At 56.3% G+C, this 16822-nt stretch overlaps 1 protein-coding gene across 4 annotated transcripts; it reads left to right on the top strand.

Annotated features, from left to right (window-relative positions):
• Positions 1-102: 102 nt before the first annotated feature.
• MOB3A (MOB kinase activator 3A) lies at positions 103-13836 on the top strand. Of its 4 annotated transcripts, none has more exons than XM_039566329.1 (4): positions 103-204; positions 10358-10900; positions 12551-12753; positions 13620-13836. In XM_039566329.1, exons 2-4 carry the CDS (start codon positions 10483-10485, stop codon positions 13647-13649), a joined length of 651 nt encoding a protein of 216 aa, XP_039422263.1. In that variant the 5' UTR covers positions 103-204; positions 10358-10482; the 3' UTR covers positions 13650-13836. The 4 variants fall into 4 exon arrangements, with proteins under 4 accessions (XP_039422263.1, XP_039422264.1, XP_019148673.1 ...); XM_039566330.1 differs by lacking the exon at positions 103-204 and adding an exon at positions 5118-5208; XM_019293128.1 differs by lacking the exon at positions 103-204 and adding an exon at positions 6051-6148.
• Positions 13837-16822: the final 2986 nt, after the last annotated feature.

Genomic DNA, 16822 nt, shown 5'->3' with positions numbered 1-16822 from the left:
CCCGATCCCTCCCGTGGGCGGAGCCGGCGCAGGCGGGGGCGGCCCCTTTAAGAGGAAGTAGCGCCGGCCGGGAGCGGCGCGCGGGAGGGCGCGGGAGCGGCGGGAGCGCGGCGGCCGCGCGGGGCGTGCTGCGGCCCGGGGTGAGGGAGTGCTGCGGCCCGGGGAGCTGTGCGCGTCCGCCGGCGAGGGAGCGCGGCCCGGCAGGTGCGGGGACACGGGGGCTGTGAGGGACGCGGGGCGGTGTAAGGGGCCACGGGAGGCTGTGCGAGGGAGGAGGGCCCTGCGGGACGGCCTCGGAGGGGCCTCTAGGGAGGCCTCTAGGGAAAGGGGGCCTGGAGGGGGCCGCGTTTCCCCAGCCCTGCCCACGTGTTCCCCCGGCCCCGGTGGCCGCGTTCCCCCGGCGGGGCCGGGCCGGGCCCTCCCCGGCCTTGGCGGGACGGGACCGGACCTGTTGAGCCGCGGCCACCGCATCGCCGCTCTGGGCGTTAATTGTTTGTGTTTGCCTGGGCGGGGGGCGATGGCGGCCGCGGCCCGGCCTGAGCCCCCTCAGGAGGGCTCGGAGCCCCCGGGGCGGGCAGGGCGGGGATCGGATGGATCGGGGCATGGATGTGCCTGTGCTGGCCCGGCCCCTTGGAGCCCTGGCTTGTGCGCACAGCCCCCTCCCTTCAGAGGGGTCGGGAAGGGGACGGACCTGCTGCAGGATTCGTAAGCAACCCAGAACTTCATAGTGGGGAAAAAAACATCGCAGAGAGCAAGGGGGTTGGTGGCACAACTGTGAAGTTACAGTCTGCAACTTCCCTATTTTATCCCACCTCTTCCCCCAGACTTTATCCAGCCCAGCTGGAGCACGTTTCTGCTCTAGGTAAAGGCACAGCCCTGAAGTTCAAACCCTTCAGTCTCTAAACTGGTCGGGGAATGGGGAATTTTCCATTTTTTCTTCAGGTCATGCTGAGCCATGGCTCAGCTGTCATGAGGGAGGACTTGTCAGGAGAACTTGAAAGCAAACTCTTGCTCTGCTTCTGTCTCTTGCTGCGGGCTCAGGAATCCTGATCCTGCAGAGCTGCCTCTGCTCTGATCTGCAGCACAGTGAGCTCAGCTCCTTCAGAGAAAGCTGAGTGAGAAGGACAAGCAAAAGGAAAGGGCAGGAAGTCCTCTGGAGGGAAAGGACAGGGGAACTGGAGTTGTCCAGTGTCCAGCACAGATGTTTGGGGAAAGCATTTCTGTCAGTGCCAGTGAAAGGCAGGATTCCCTCCTCCTAGAGTTTGGAACTGCAGAGTGGCCACACTCTCTGGGTTTCCATTCCTTTGTTAAAAGCCCCTTTCCGGTCTGGAAATCTTCTGCCAAGTTGCAGGGCAGGGAGGGATTTTTGCTGGGAGATGTGAAACTTCCCCAGCCACCTGTTTATCACAGTCCCCAGGGCTTTGTCCTTGCACTCTGCTTGCTTTCCCAACTGTAGGCTCACATCCAGCTCCCTGTTTGTCTATTGCTGTTCTCTGGACTGTGTATCCCATGTTTCACATTCACTTTCTGTCTTAGTCACTTCCTGTGAGGTGAACCTGGGATGAGCTTGTGACTCTTCAAAATCCCCAGAAAGAGGGAGAGGAGCATTGGGAATTCTTGCCAGTGGTGGCAAAACCTGGAGCTGTTGGTTTATACCGAGGAGCTGTGTGGGTGCTGAGCAGGGAGCTGGTTCCCTGTGCCTGGCTCACCTTGCAGCTCCTGGGATGCTCTGTTGGACACGTGGGGTTGCACTGTCACCTGTGCCATCATCAGATGTGGAAATGGGCTCTCCCATGTGCTTGCCCAGGGCTTGAGGAGCTTGGAGTGGACTCAGCATCCCCACCAGAGTTGTCCTGCATCACTTCAGCTGCCCCTGGAGCTGTTTGCCAGCTGCTTCCCTGGCCACATCTAACGTGGCCCTTCTACTGATGGGGTGAGAAGTACCTCCTGCACCAGAATGGGGTGATTTAGTCCCATTTCGGAGGTCAGACTGTCCAGATCTGTGCTGTGCTTGCTCACTCGTGCTCCTCTGTGGGCTCCCAGGGATCTCCATGGCCAGACTAATGAAAGGGAGAATGTCCCTTGTGAGTAGTGAAAGTATCTGGGGTCAGTGCACAGAGATTGCAAAACCTTCCCAGTCCTGCCCACAGGTCTGGGAAGGGAATTGCTTTCAACTTCTGAGTTTTCATTTCTAGTAAGACAGGGAAGTATTTTCTAGTTCTTGAGCCATAAATGCTGCTGTAAGTGGATCCAGAACCAGCTTTGCTGGAGGTTTATCAGCTTATCTTTAGGAATATGTAATACCCAGCTAATGCTGTCGATAAGGAGTGCACCTTAGGCTGCACCTTTATCCTGCTTTTTCCAGATGCCCCTGGGAAGCAGGATTACCCCTGAGGCCTGGTTTGGTCAGCTGCCTGCTTCCCTCTGGAGCTGGTGGTGTGGTAGAAGGGCTGCTCTGCTCCTGGTGAGATTGGGTGGGTTGTTGCTCTGGGTACGTGAGGCAAAAGGGAGGGCAAAGGAAGGGATGGAGGCAGCGAAGGCCAGAAAAAACCCCAACAAAACAACAACTTCTGCAAGTGGGCAAAGCCAGAGCAAAACAATCCATCACACTGTGACAGCTTTGACTTCCTCCAGAAAACCTGGCTGAGGTTCCAAGGGGCTGGTGCTGCTGTTGGGTCAGTGTGAGTGGGACGAGGCCGCCAGACACTCCCATGTGTGACCCTGTGCTGATTCCAGGGAACTCGTGGGACAGATGAGCTGGAGCCACCCAGACCATGGCTGAGGTGGAAGCAGGAGATGAGCTGGCCTCCAGCTGAGTGCCTGCACTGAAAGGCCCTGTATTTTCTGCAGGCCTCTCTTGGGGCTGTTCTTTGGCTGCCTTTGCTTCCTTCTCTCTTCTTGCTGTCTTGTGATGTGGTTGGTGTTGAGGTGGTCTCCATCTCCACATCCCTGGGTTCATTCTGTGCCTGGAGCTGTGCTAAGGGATTGAGTTACTCCCATATCTCCTGCCAGGGCAGGAGAGGCCTCGTGGGCCTCTGCTATCAGCAAGAAACAATCCTGCCGTTCATCCCAACGCGTGACATTAACGTGGGGAAAAGGAATGTTTGTCCCTGAGATTATCCATGCTCTGGGAAAGGCTGGCCGTGTGGCCAGCTTGTGCTCTGGCTCAGCCCTGGGGTGTGATCCCACACTTCCTGGGATCCCAGCCTGCTGCTAGAATGGTGCCATAGTAATTTTATCATCCTAATGCAAATTTCGTGCTCCACACTGATGTTAGCTTTGACTTGAGTAGGGGCAGATCCCAGAGTTAGAGGAAATGGAACTGCTGTGGGCTCAGAAATATCCGTGTCCAGTGAGGACAGTACGGAGCCTGCACAAGCAGGGAGAGACGAGCAGCTCAGCTGGGACTTGATAAACACCACCTTGCCCTTCCAGCCCTGGGCTGGGGACAGCAAGAGGCCTTCCCGAAGGACCAAGCTGTTCTGGGACCTGGAAAAGAGGGAGCTGCTCCCACCATGCCGTCATTGGCCATGCTCTACCTTGGAAATACTCATGTGTGCAGTTAACCTGTGTGCTGGAGTCGTGACCCAGCTCGTCAGCTTAGCGCAGCGCTGCAGAGCCTGCAGCGGATTAGCTCTGCCTCCACACGCAGCCCCATCTCGGCCAGATCCATGGAAGCCTTCCAGCAGCGGGATCTGACATTGCAATGGATGCAGATGTCACGTAAGAGGCAGCAGGGCTGGCCCCGAGTCAGTAACACCCGGGGCTCCATGGGGCTCCCTGCAGTCACTGCTGTTCCACAGGAACAGTTGGACACTGCAGCATCTGCTGCCTGACCTTCCCCTGTGGGGAGGGAAGCAGGAGGGGACCTTTTACAGAACTTGCTTTCTCGTGTGGCTTTTCTCCCTCTGTGGCTGTGGGGAGGAAGGTCAGGGGGACAAACCACGCTGGAAATTTGGGCTTCTTGCCTTCCCTCTCCCTTGCCAGACTGGGTTTTCCAGCCTCCCCAGCACTTGCTCCCTCAGCTGCCCTCCCTCAGCATCCCTGTGCAGTGTGAGCAGTGTCATCTGTAATGTCCCTCCTGTCACTGCCCATGGTCTGGATGTAAATCCTGAGCTTGCAGCCGAGCAGTAAAGTCCCTGTTCATCTGTCTGTCTCACTGCTGGCTGACCTGGGCTCTCTGCTCCAAGCAGCAGCATTCCCACCTGCAGCTCTGGGGTGGGCTCTGCCAGAGCTCCCCTCACCTCTTCTGCTATCCCAGCTATGGCTTAATTTAACAGGGCTTTTCCCTTTATTCCATAAACTAACCTGACTTTAGGATTGTCTGGAATGCTAGGCCTTGTAGGGGCAAAGGAGATGCCAGTTAAAGCCCGGGACAACTATTTTTGGCCTTTTCTTATGCTTTTTCCTTTTCTCATGCATATGGCCTTGCAGATGAGCTCTGCCTCTCCATGGCTTGGAGATGTGTAAAGAGCCTGTCCTGCTCCTAAACCTACCTCTTCTCTTCTCCTAAGCCACCCTCATTCCGGGAAGGGCTGGGAGAAGTGGGAAGTCCCAGGAGATGTGAGAAGTCCCAGTAGAACTGGTGTCTGTACAGTTTCTTACTTGAGAATTTCCAAATTGTGCAGCAGATTGGAATAGCGGGGCCTGGGGGCGGCTGGCGACAGGCAGGACCTTCTTAAAGCTGACTCTGTGAAAGACAAAAGGCTCTTTGTTTGCCCAAACCTTGGGAATTCAGCATTTCCAGTGTGCCCCCGTTTGGATTTGGTTGCGAAGGCTGCTGCAGAAGCACTTTCCAGAAGAAAAATGTGGATGTTGTCCTGCAGAGCAGCAGAATGAAGTGGGGCTGGTGTGTGCCCGGGCTGGGCCTGGAGGTGCAGCTGGGCCGGGTCGAGCTGCTCCTTCTCTGGAAACTTCCGAGCAGCTTCTGCTGCCGGGGCTGAGCGCGGGGGACGGGTGGGGAAGGCAGTGCCGTGGCTCAGCTCTCCTGCAGCAACATGGAACAATCCTGCGGGAGGAAAGGCAGCGCTTGCAGAGGGGAAGGATTGGCTTTTGGGAAAACATTGGCAGCTCCCTGGGCCGGGAGGCTGGAGTCAGTGCCAGACAGGAAGCGGCTGACGTGGAAGTGCCGGCTGGCCGGGATTATGAATGGCCAGGGTGCCTTCCAGCCACACTGAGCCCTCCTCGCCCTGCCCTGCCCTGCCCGAGGTAAGCACGGGGCAGACCTTCGCTCCTTATATCACAAATCCATTCAAAAGAGCAGCTGGGAGTCTTGTCCCGGGAAGACAAGCCCTCGTTTGTTGCCAGACTGGCTCTGGAGGCGCAGAAACTGGCTGCCATTAGTGCCATGCGGCTGCCAGGATTGTTCTGGTCCCTGCTCTCTGTAGTAAAATCTCTCCTTTGATCGGAGAAAACCAGGATCATCCTGTCCCTAGACGCTGAGCTAGTGCAGAGTGGCCATGGGAAGGGATTTGTGAAAGGAGGGGGGTGGAATTATGGAAAAAATGTGCGTGTGCATCTGTCTCGGCTGTTTCATGCAAGTTGCCTGTTTGAAGCTGCTTTTCTTCTCACTCTGTAAATTCAAGTTTTTACTTGAAATTCTCAGTGCATCCAAAATACCTTTATCAGGGCTGCTTTATCGGTCGGGGGGGTTTTGTGTCCTATATAGGGAACTCTGGCCTGGCATTAAGGGCCCTGGGAATGGCTCAGGGGGAAGCAGGATCATGGCTCCCCTCTCCTGCGGAGCTCGGGGGACACGGTGGCTATCACAGGCTCCCCACCCAAGGGTTACAAGCAGCTGGACTCGGTGGGATTCCAAGACAGCAGCCTGGCTTCCCGGAAAGGAAACTGGACAAATCCCTGATTTCAGGAGCTGCGTTGCTCCCTGGGCTGTGCTGAAGGGCTGTTTTAGCAGAGGCAGCAGGATGTGGCTGCCCCGGCTGGGGTCACGGGGGAGGGAGGTGGCCTCGTGTCTGACCCCTCCCCAGCTGCGGAGCCTCCGGGTGGTGGCCGCCCATGAAACGAACGGGGAGGTTTTTTCCCCTCTTTTGAAAAAGGAAGCTCGGCCTCGGCGCCTGCCAGCGCTGACAGAGGGTGCAGAGCAAGGCTGAGCCTCTGCAGGAGTGACCTGCTGAGGCCAGGAACACAGGTAGGGGCTTGCTGACTGCTGCCTTGCTGGTTTTTCCCTGCCTTGCTGTTTTTTCCCTGCCTTGCTGGTTTTCCTGGCTGTTGTTAAAGCCCTGTGCAGTGTTGGCAGCAGAGGAGAGCACGGAGTGCTGCTGGGGCTGGCAGTGATGGAACAGTCATGGGACTTCTGAAGTCCTTTTTGGGCTCATTCTGCCTCTGTGGGGAGGGCAGGATCTGTCGGGAACTCTGCTGGCTCCTGGAAAGCCTCGGGATGGCTGCAGCAGGGCGCAAGGGGAGGCAGCTTCCCAGTGTTTTGGAGGAGGTAACTCTTCCCTTTTCCAGACTCTGAGCTGCCTTTAAAAGTGACCAAGAGTTGGGAAGCAGCCACCTGGGCTTCCTCTGCCCGGAGCCTGGTGTTAGACCAAGGCACCTCCACATGATCCACTGTTCCTGATGAGGGAAGAGGAATGGCAGGACAATGCCAACAGCCCTGGCAGCAAAACCAGCACAGGACTGGAGCTGCACAAGCAGGGAGTCAGAGGAAAGGAGCTTTTGGCATGGGAGGGGAAGGGAGGGCCAGGCCTTGAGACCCCTGGACAGGCAAGTCCAGCATAGTAGGGAGCTGCTCCTCCCATGTCCTTGGGATAAGCTGGAGGTGTGTTTGTGCTCCGGACAGCCCAGGGGGGTCATGGGCTCTGTGATCCTGAGCGATGGCCAAGGTCCTCTTGGAGCACCGGTGACGTCTGCTGTGATCTTGGCTGGCTGAAAGGAGGAGGCGACAAAATGTACTGAGGTTTGTTTGGGGGGGAGTGGTTTTTCCCTTCACCTTTCAAGCTTGCAGATACCATCCAGGTGCTTTGCATGTCCCATTTCCCAATTGTCCCTAACCTTTCCTTTCCCTTGTGTTCGGGGGCGGTGTCAGCTGTGACTCCTGCCTGTGGAGGTAGGTGTTGTATGGATGATATCATCTCGGAGCAATGTCAGGGATGCTTTGGTCTCTGTGCCTCTTTATTTTTATTTTTTTTTCCTAGAGCTAAATGTTTCTTTTAGCTCATTGCAGTCAGAGACCGTAATTAAATAGGCTGCATCTGCTTGATGTCTCAGCTACTCATTTTGCTAATGCTTCATACAGATGCTGAATCGTCTGAGAGACAATTGCTGCTGTGTTGAGCTCCCCAGTTCTCAGGGATGATGTCTCCACAGGATCAGGAATTTGTTTGTAGGACTGCCTCGATACCAAGTAAACTCTGCTCTGCACAGAGACCCTGACAAATGTGAGGGCTGGGAAATCTCCAACCCTGTGAGATGGGACAAGGGCAAGTGCTGGATCTGCCCTGGGATGGGGCAGCCCTGGATGCAGGGACAGACTGGGAATCAGAGGCTGGAGAGCAGCGCCGTGGGAAGGGACCTGGGGGTCCTGGTTGGTCCAAGTTGGATCTGAGTCCCCGGTGTGTCCTGGCAGCCCAAGGGCCACCGTGTCCTGGGGGGCACCAGGCCAGGGAGGGATTGTCCCGCTCTGCTCTGCACTGGGGCAGCCTCACCTCCAGTGCTGGGGGCACTCTGGGCACCACAAGATCAGAAGGGTCCAAAGCTGTTGGAGAGTGTCCAAAGGAGGGACACGGAGCTGGGGAAGGCTCTGAGGAGCGGCTGAGGGCACTTGGCTCGTTCAGCTGCAGCAGAGGAGACTGAGGGGAGGCTCCTGGGGGCTGCAGCTCCTCCCGAGGGGAGGCGGAGGGGCAGGGGCTGAGCTCTGCTCTGGGACAGGGACAGGAGCCCAGGGAACGGCTGGAGCTGGGTCAGGGCTGGGCATGGAGCTCAGGGAAAGGTTCTTCCCCCCGAGGCTGCTGGGCACTGCCCAGGCTCCCCAGGGAATGGGCCCGGCCCCGAGGCTGCCAGAGCTGCAGGAGCGTTTGGACAGCGCTCTCAGGGATGCCCAGGCTGGGGTTGTTGGAGTGTCTGTGCAGGGCCAGGAGTTAAAACTCGATGATCCCTGAGGGTCCCTTCCAACTCAGGATATTCTGGGATTCTATGAAAAGTCTCTCCATCCCGCTCAAATGAGAAAAATGGTTGGTGTTTGTTTCTTGATGTGTGTGGCCAAAGCCCGGGGATGTTTGATTTTACCCTTAGGGTTTTACCCCATCCTCATCCATGCCAGGCCTTGCAGTGCAGATCCTCCAGACGAGAAGCAGGGATGGAGTCACACTGCACCAAGGATGCTGTGGGTGCTCCAGGGAGGCGCGTGGAGGGTGGTGCTGCTGCTGCTTTGTGGTTTCCTGTGTGAGAGGATGTGTTTTTCTCCATCTCCAGTGCAGGGAGCTCATCGCGTGCAAATGCTTCCCTGGACTTTCTGCTGGAAGCAGCAGCAGCCTCAGCACCTGCTGCCCACATTGCTGGTTCTGTGGGGGCCGGGCCTCCTCCATTCTGGGGCCGGTACAGTCCCTGGAGCTTCCGGCTCTGCCACAGGATGTGGCCAGGCTGTGACACAGCTCCTGGTAACCAGAAGGCTGAGCTGTCTCTCCACACCCTTCACTTCTTCCTCTGCTATGTCTGGGGCGGGATCACGCTCCAAAGGACACGTCTGCCAGGGGTTTGTGCTGGGTTTGCCTCCCCTGACGTGGCTCACAGGGTCACAGCAGCTGTTTTGGCAGCAGGAAGGCCAGGCTGGATGGGGCTTGGAGCAACCTGGTCTAGTGGAAGGGGCAGGGGGTGAAACTGGATGGTCTTTAAGGTTCCTTCCAACCCAGACCTTTCCATGATGACATGTCTGCTGTGGATTCACCTCTCAGCCCATGCTGGATCTCACTGAACCACATTAAAATGCTTTTAGGGTTTCTCCCAACGCATTGTAGCCCATGTTGGAGTTTGGATCTCTCAGCTCCTGCACGGAAGAGGTTACTGAGCTCATTCCCGCAGGAAATGTTGAGCCTGTTCTTAGTGGGGTGAACTGCAGTGGTTTGGGGTTTATTCCTCACTGTAATTAAATAAGGAAACAAGAGGCCTTGGCTTTAAAGCTTTTTAATCTTTCTCCAGAGAAGAACTGCTGATTAGCACTGCAGTGTCTGTTAGAGACGGGCTCAATTGCAGCCGTGGTAGTCATGACCTTGAGTCTGGGATGTGCTTGCCAGCATTTGAGGACACTATTTACCTATTGGAACAACACTATGGCCTCATGTAAATCCAAGTAGATTCTGCTTGGGGAAAGGGGTTCTTTTTGCTTGCTTGCTTATGAATTTATGGAAGCTTATTTATGCTATTTAAGGCATCAGCTTAATTTCTGTTACTTTATTCATTTCTCTGTCCAGCACATGTAAAATAATATTTTTGGTACACAAAGCTTTCTGCCTTAAAGCTTCCATCAAAGAGCAGCCTGACACAAATTCTGCAAGGGGCTGGATGTGGGAACAAAGGAGGTATAATTAGCTACAGATAAACAGAGCTGTGTTTCTCGTCAGCAGCCCTTCAGATCTCAACTTGTGTCTCACCCTTGGAGCTGATTCTTTTCTAGAGGCTGGACGAGGAAGATGAGCTTTCCCTCATCTTCCAGTTTTCAACTTGTAAACAGAGCTAAACTGAAATGGGAAATATGTTTATGGTCTGTGTGCACCTGCAGAAGAGGCTGTGGCTGCTCTCAGGGCTGGTGTTATTTCAGGATATTTGCTTTCCGGGTGCCTGAGCTGTGACTTCTTCTTGTTCCCCTCTACCCCTTCTTCCTGTCTCTCACTTTCGGTGGCTGGCGGAGTGGGGGCTGTCTGGCAGCAGCTCTGAACGGTGTTGAGGGCTGGCATGACCTGGCCTTGTTCCCAAAGGGGGGATGCATAGGTGAAAATGGGATCTGGGTGAAACCCAGCTGGTTTTACCCTTCTTTGTCAGTGCGTTGGAGCCAAGCAGGTGGTGGCATTTCTGCAGGGTTGGGGTCTCACGGTGTGGCAGTGTTGGGGTGAGTGGCAGCCCGTTCCCATGGCTGTGGGGCCTGTTCCCTCATTCCCACATGGAACAGGTCAGGAGGTGACTCTGTTCAGCCCAGGTCAGCCCTCGAGCCGAGCCTGCCCTCTGCTCCAGCCGGGGAAGGGAAGGGGGAGAAAGGAAACTGCTGTGGGCTCCCCCCCTTCTCAGATGTGGGGCGAGGGCCCAGATGGCATCCCAGATCTCTTCCTATGGGATTTAGACAAGGTTTCCTGTTGAGAGAGCTGCTCCTAATCGCTGCCCTTCTGTGCTGTATTGCGTGTTGCAGATCAGGACCAGATGAGCAGAGGGAGGTTTCTGTGAAGATCAGAGTCGCCCCAGCCCTGCCCCAGGAAGTGGCCGCACCTCCAGCTGTCACTGCTGTGGGCCTGGAAGAGACACGAGAGAAGGAAAATGTCCCACGCTTTAAAGCAAGTGTTCAATAAAGACAAAACCTTCCGGCCCAAGCGCAAATTCGAGCCGGGGACTCAGCGGTTTGAGCTGCACAAGAAGGCCCAGGCCTCACTCAACGCCGGCCTGGACTTGAAGGTGGCCGTGCAGCTGCCGCCGGGCGAGGAGCAGAACGACTGGGTGGCCGTGCACGTCGTGGACTTCTTCAACCGCATCAACCTCATCTACGGCACCATCAGTGACTATTGCACGGAGCAGTCCTGCCCCGTCATGTCGGGGGGCCCCAAGTACGAGTACCGGTGGCAGGACGAGCACAAGTACCGCAAACCCACGGCCCTGTCCGCGCCCCAGTACATGAACCTGCTCATGGACTGGATCGAGGTGCAGATCAACAACGAGGACATCTTCCCCACCAATGTCGGTGAGTTTGGGTCCCAGCTGGGGCTGGAGGGAGGGAGGTGGGTGTGAAGCCTTCTCATGGAGCCCCTGTCGCTGTTCCAGGAGATGCTGCGGCGCAGCTGATCCCTGTAGCAGAGCTGTTTCCCTCTCTGCTTCTCAGGTGGGCAGTGCAGTGAGCCCTTCCCAGCTCTTCTGCAGTGCTAAAATACCCAGAGCTGTACCAGGCCCCACTGGGAGTCATGGATACCTTGAGGCAGTGAAACAGGAGGCTGCCCTTAGAGCAGTCAGTCTCTGAGGTGGCTCTGGAGTGGCTCATGCTGGATGCAGGATGGCTCCCTGGGAGCTGATGGCCAGCCCAGGGCTGAGGCACAGCTCTGTGTCACCTGGTGATGGTGCCACGTGCCATAATCACCCCCTCTGTTATTAGAGACCACGCTGGCTGCCGCTGCCCCTCCTGAGGGGTGGGATGCTGGCACAGGCCTGGAGGGAAGGGCTGTGTTTCATCTACTGCCAGGGCCATGGAAGCAGGAGTTTGGCCTAAGACACCTCAATCTCCATATCCAAATGCAGCTTTGGAACAGGGATTGATGGGTTTTATTTTGTGATGAAGATGGAAGAATTTAGTCCCTAAATTATCGGGTAAATACAACTGAGCCTATACAGAGCTTCCAGCTCCTGGGATGGAGAAGACAAGGTGCAGCAGAGCTCCCTCCCTCCTGCCCCGGTGTTCTTCCCTTTGGAGCTCTGATGGGATGAAGCTGGGCCCTATTTGGGGCACATCTGCCACTTGAGCATCCACAGGGATCCTCCACTGTGCCAAAATGCTGCTTAAACCTGGTGTGGAGCAGGCAGAGAGGGGAGGGGGGCCAAGAACAGCCAGTTTTGAGACAGCTGAAGCGCCAAACCCTCCCCAGCCATTCCTTCTCGTGCTGCACAGGCTCTGCTGCAGCTCCCCGGGGACCACACTGGGGGTGTTGGTTCTGTTCTGGGCTGCAGGATGAGCTTCCGACAGCACGAGGGCTGTGGTTTGGGGTTTTTTTAGTTGTTATTGTCTTCAGCTCAGCTTTTACCAGATCCTTTAACACTAACTGAAGTGCTGCAGCTGTGGCAGAGCAAGGAAAGGGTTTAACTTCTCCTTGTTCCTCCAGAAACGGTGTGAACTTTATACCCTGATATCCCACAGAAGTGGCTGCATGGCCAGGCTGCTCTGCTGCAGGGGCCCAGCCAAACACAGACCTGGAGCTTTCAAAAGAGGACCTTAACAGCTTTAATTTTTAACCAAAGAGCTAAAGATGTACCAAAACAAGGGATAACTGTGGGGAGTAAACAGCACCAGCCCTTTCCTTTGAGAAGTTATTTGGTTGTATCTGGTGTTTTGCACTGTTTATATAAAGACATCAAACAGGAGTGGAAGAAAACTCTTGTCTGGCTGAAACAACTGCTGGGAATGTGGGCTCTGCTCTCAGTCACAGCAGTGCATCACTCTGTCACTTAAAAAATCTGTGCTTTGAAAAATGTCATCCCAGGGAAAGGAAAAAGGAGAGGGGAGTGGGAAATTACCAGGGACAGAAGCACTTTTGCCTCAATCTGTCCATTTTACCAATTTATTTTAGTCCCAAGCAACCAGTTTTAACTTGACCGAAGGTTTTTCATGGCCTCTCTTACCTCCCAGGTACTCCGTTCCCCAAGAACTTCCTCCCGGTGGTGAAGAAGATTCTCTCCAGGCTCTTCCGGGTGTTTGTCCACGTCTACATCCACCACTTTGACAGGATCACCCAGATGGGCTCGGAGGCCCACGTGAACACCTGCTACAAGCACTTTTACTACTTTGTGAAAGAGTTCAATCTCATAGATACCAAGGAGCTGGAGCCCCTGGTGAGTGTCTGGCTGGGCTCAGGTACCGGTGGGGCTCTCAGGGTCTGTGGCCAGCACAGGGCTGGGGGAGCCACAGAGGGCTCTGTAGCCTTCTCAGAAGGCCCCACCTCAAATCCTGGGGTCAGTTTTGGGTCCCTCACTCCAACAAAGACATTGAGGGGCTGGAATATGTCCAGAGATGGGAAAGGGGCTGGAGCACCAGGAGCAGCTGAGGGAGCTGGGAAAGGGGCTCAGCCTGGAGCAAAGGAGGCTCAGGGGGGACCTTGTGGCTCTGCACAAGTCCCTGACAGGAGGGGGCAGCCGGGGGGGCTCAGTGTTGTCCCGGGTGACGAGTGACAGGACAAGAGGAAACGGCCTCAAGCTGTGCCAGTGGAGGTTTAGATTGGATAGAAGGGAAAATTTCTTCACTGAAAGGGTGAAACAGGCATTGGAAGGGGCTGCCCAGGGCAGTGTTGGAGTCACCATTCCTGAAGTGCTCAAAAAACATGTGGAGGTGACACCTGGGGACACGGTTTAGTGGTGACACAGCAGTGATGGGGTAATGGTTGGACTCAATGATCTTGGGAGTCTTTCCCAACCTTAAGGATTCCATGATTCTCTTCTAAGGCTGGTTGCCCAAATTCAGGGCCAGTTGGCCTTGCAGTGTGACTGTCAGGGACTTGGGAGTCAGGATATGACTGGGATGTCCTGGGAACAGGAATGGTGGGGGGAACATGGCCCTGCCCAAACTGGAGCTGTGGGCAGCAGTGTCACCCCATGCCTAGGAATGGTATTGACAGCTAAACACGGGGTTTTTTCATCCACACCCTCACCTGGGAGCCTGGATCCTCCTTCACAGTCCCTTGTCTTCTCTGTCCCTTTGGCAGAAGGAAATGACCTCCCGGATGTGCCACTGAGCTCAGACCTTCCTGCTCCCACCTCGGCACCTCTTCCGAGGACTCCGAGCCCCAATCCCATATTGGAGACGTGATTCAAGGGGAGAACAGAGATGTTTCGTTTAAGAAATTATATATTTTTAATGAGTTTCAATGTAAAACTGTGATACTGCAGGAATATTTTTTTAAAGATGCTCTAGATTAACTAGTTTTTTATAGTAATTTCTATAAAAAAGAAAATATTTTGTGGGCCACTTGATGGGAATGATGGCTCTCGGAGTGGGGAAGAGCTGCCTGAGCTGACTCCTCCGTGTGCCCTGAGTGAGCTGAGCCAGACACTTCAGTGTTGTGGAGCTGGTGCTGCCATGGAAGCGGTACTTCCCTTGGGATACGCATTCCCCTCCCCTGAAGGCAGGGTGCAGGACTGGGGAGGAATTGCTGGTGTACACGGATCCCCCAGGGGTGGATCCCCCAGCACCTCTCCCACTGGCTGTGAGCCCAGGTTTGGGGCAGAGCTGCTCTGTGCCCACCTGTCCTCATGGCCTGGCTCTCATGCATTCCCTCTGAGCGAGCTGGGACTGGGCTTTATCCCACGGCTGCTGCTGTTGGAACCGGTGCTGTTGGAGTGGAAATCTGCCCTCATGTGTCAGCCCAGCCCTGAGCTGAGTTCTGCATGCACAGCCCAGCCGTGGCTCAGCACTGTCCCCACGGGGACACAGATCCATGCTGGCAGCTCCTCATGGGAGCCAGCAGAGGGAAGGCACTGGGACAGCACCAGGATTCTCCTCTATCCCCTCCCTCCCTGTCCCTCATGGTACGCTGACCCTGCCGGGACCACATCCCGCTTCCCACTGGGGTACGGAGCCTTCTCCCTGTTCCCCAGCACCACCACCCCACCCAGCTGCGCACATCTGGGACCAAAATCTCTGGTGTGCAGCCAGAGACCCCCAGCCTCACCCACTGCTTGCATGAGGAGAGCTTGGCAGTGCCCCAGGTAGGTAGTGGGTCTACCTAGGATTTGGGGAGCAGTAAGTGACCAAACTGCACCACTAACCACTTCTTCCTTACAAAGCATTCCTGTGCCCTGGAATCTCTGTACATACATGACTCTGTCATTTCTCGTCCTGCCGTTAGGACACTCGTACAAATACCACTCGTGCTCTGAAATGGAACCAATAAATTATGTTGTATTTACACAGCACACGCCGCTGCCGAGCGTCTCGTGACTGCACGTTCGTCAGAGCCTTCCCCTCAGCAAAACAAACACGGGGTGTTTGGGCTCCTTGGGGACTGTGCTGGAGAGCTGGGAGCTCGTGGGTGTGTGCTCCTAGTGTGGGGTTCCTGGCAGGTTGGTTGGGTTCCTCCTGCTCTCCAGGTGCCAGGTCTGGGCTGCCCTGAACCCTGCACTGGGTCCCGAGGCCGTGGGGCCTGACAGCAGCCCTGGGTTGTCCTGACTTGTGGCTGCAGTGTCCCTGTTCCCAAGGGTTGAGCTGTTCTCCCAGCTCTGAAACTTGGGTGGAAGTGGGCAGGGGAGGGAAATTCCAGCTCACCAACTTGCCAAGAGGCTCCTCTGCCATGGGGAGGAGCCAGGGGTGCAGTCATTGAGGCTGGTGGACTAAATTGGGAAAAACTCTGCATTTGGGGGATGCATGTTGTTTTTGTGGCCAGGAGGGGAGTGAGGGGTTCCCCAACTGTAGCTCCTCCTGTTCCCTGCCTGCAGCACTGGCTCTTGCCTGTTCCCCTGCACAGTGGAGGTGCTGGGACCACCCTCCAGCCTCTCTCCCAGTGTTTTGTGGGTGCAGCTCAGCTGGAGAACGTGCTGTTCCTTGGTGTGGAATATTGCTTTGGCCAGCCTGGGTCAACTGTCCCAGCCCTGCTCCCCCCAGTTCTTGTGCCCCTCCTTGCTGGCAGAGCACGGGACACACAAAGTCCTTGGCTTAGGGTAAGCACTGCTCAGCAACACCAAAACATCGGTGTGTTATCAGCATTATTCTCATCCCAAATCCCACACGCGGCCCTGTACTGGCTCCTGGGGAGAGAACTGGCTCTATCCCAGCTGAAACCAGGACACCTGCAAGGCCCCGAGTGCAGAGCTGTGGTGGGGCTGCAGGTGGGTGCTGAGCGGTGCTGCGTCAGCTCTCGGAGCCAGGGCAGCTCCTGCTGCTGTTCCTCAGCTTCCCTCTCATCCCCACCTGGAATGCTGTGGGTGCTGAGTCCGGGGGTGTGTGGCACCCAACCAGCTGTGACCCACGGGGCTGCAGGGACCTGCCTTCCTCGGCCCCCCTTCCTTTTAGGGGGAAAGATCCTCCTGTGCGAGACCAACTCAGCCAAGGGAGGAGGAGGAACAGCACCTTCTCTGTGGGAGAAGATGTGGCAGGGCTGGAGGTGGCTGAGCCCGGCCCCCAGGCCCGGCAGTGCAGGATGTTGCCCAGACAGGTCTGTGGAGCCACAGCTCGGCCTCGCTCTGCCTCTGCCCCGGCAGCCCCAGCCCCGCTTTCATCTCCCTGTGCTTTCATCTCGTGTTTACTCGCTCCTGAGCTGCAGCTGTGAGTGCTGCAGGGAGCAGGCAGCTGTGAGCCCCTGGGGCTGAGCCCCCTGAGCTGAGTCCCCAGGGCTGAGCCTTCCAGGCTGAGCACCCCAAGCTGAGCCCCCTGAGCTGATCCCAGCCTGGCGAGGGGGTTTAGCCTTGACCAGGACATCTCCGTACTTTCATTGCTCGTCTCCCCAGGCACTGGTTGGGTGCAGAGCCCTCACAAAGGCTTTGCTGAGAATCCAGAGAACAGCTTTGCAGATCTGCACTGCAGGGCCTGGGCCGAGCAGGTACTATGCCCAGGGCTCCAGCAGCCTCCCCTCTGCGGGGCTGATCCCTTCCCAAAAAGCACAGATGGCATCTGCCCTGGAGCTGGAGCGGGCGCGGGCTGGTGGCACGGAGGGGGCTGCGGCTGCCGTATGTTCCGAGGGAAGTGCTCCTTTCCTGTGGTTCAGAGCAGGGGCTCCTGCTGCTCCCAGGAAGCCGTGGCTCGCCCTGAGCCTTCCCTGCTGGGCTTCTCCATCCTCTGAACCCTGAGGAGCTCAGGAGCTTCAGGGCCTCAGTTCTGCCATGAATCCGGATTTAGGATCCTGCCAATGACATCAATTTGTCGCAGATGAGTGATTTAGGGTCACTCAAAGAACCACCATCAATGCTGTAAAAG

Source organism: Corvus cornix, chromosome 28, assembly GCF_000738735.6.
Source record: "Corvus cornix cornix isolate S_Up_H32 chromosome 28, ASM73873v5, whole genome shotgun sequence".
Lineage (NCBI taxonomy): Eukaryota > Metazoa > Chordata > Aves > Passeriformes > Corvidae > Corvus > Corvus cornix.
This window is presented reverse-complemented; position numbering and strand designations above follow the sequence as displayed.

Excerpts from the sequence above, each read along its gene's own strand:
- MOB3A (XM_039566329.1), top strand. The coding sequence starts at position 10,483 with ATGTCCCACGCTTTAAAGCAAGTGTTCAATAAAGACAAAACCTTCCGG. Across the intron at positions 10,901-12,550 it reads CATCTTCCCCACCAATGTCG|GTACTCCGTTCCCCAAGAAC; the intron begins GTGAGTTTGGGT and ends CTTACCTCCCAG. Across the intron at positions 12,754-13,619 it reads CCAAGGAGCTGGAGCCCCTG|AAGGAAATGACCTCCCGGAT; the intron begins GTGAGTGTCTGG and ends TCCCTTTGGCAG.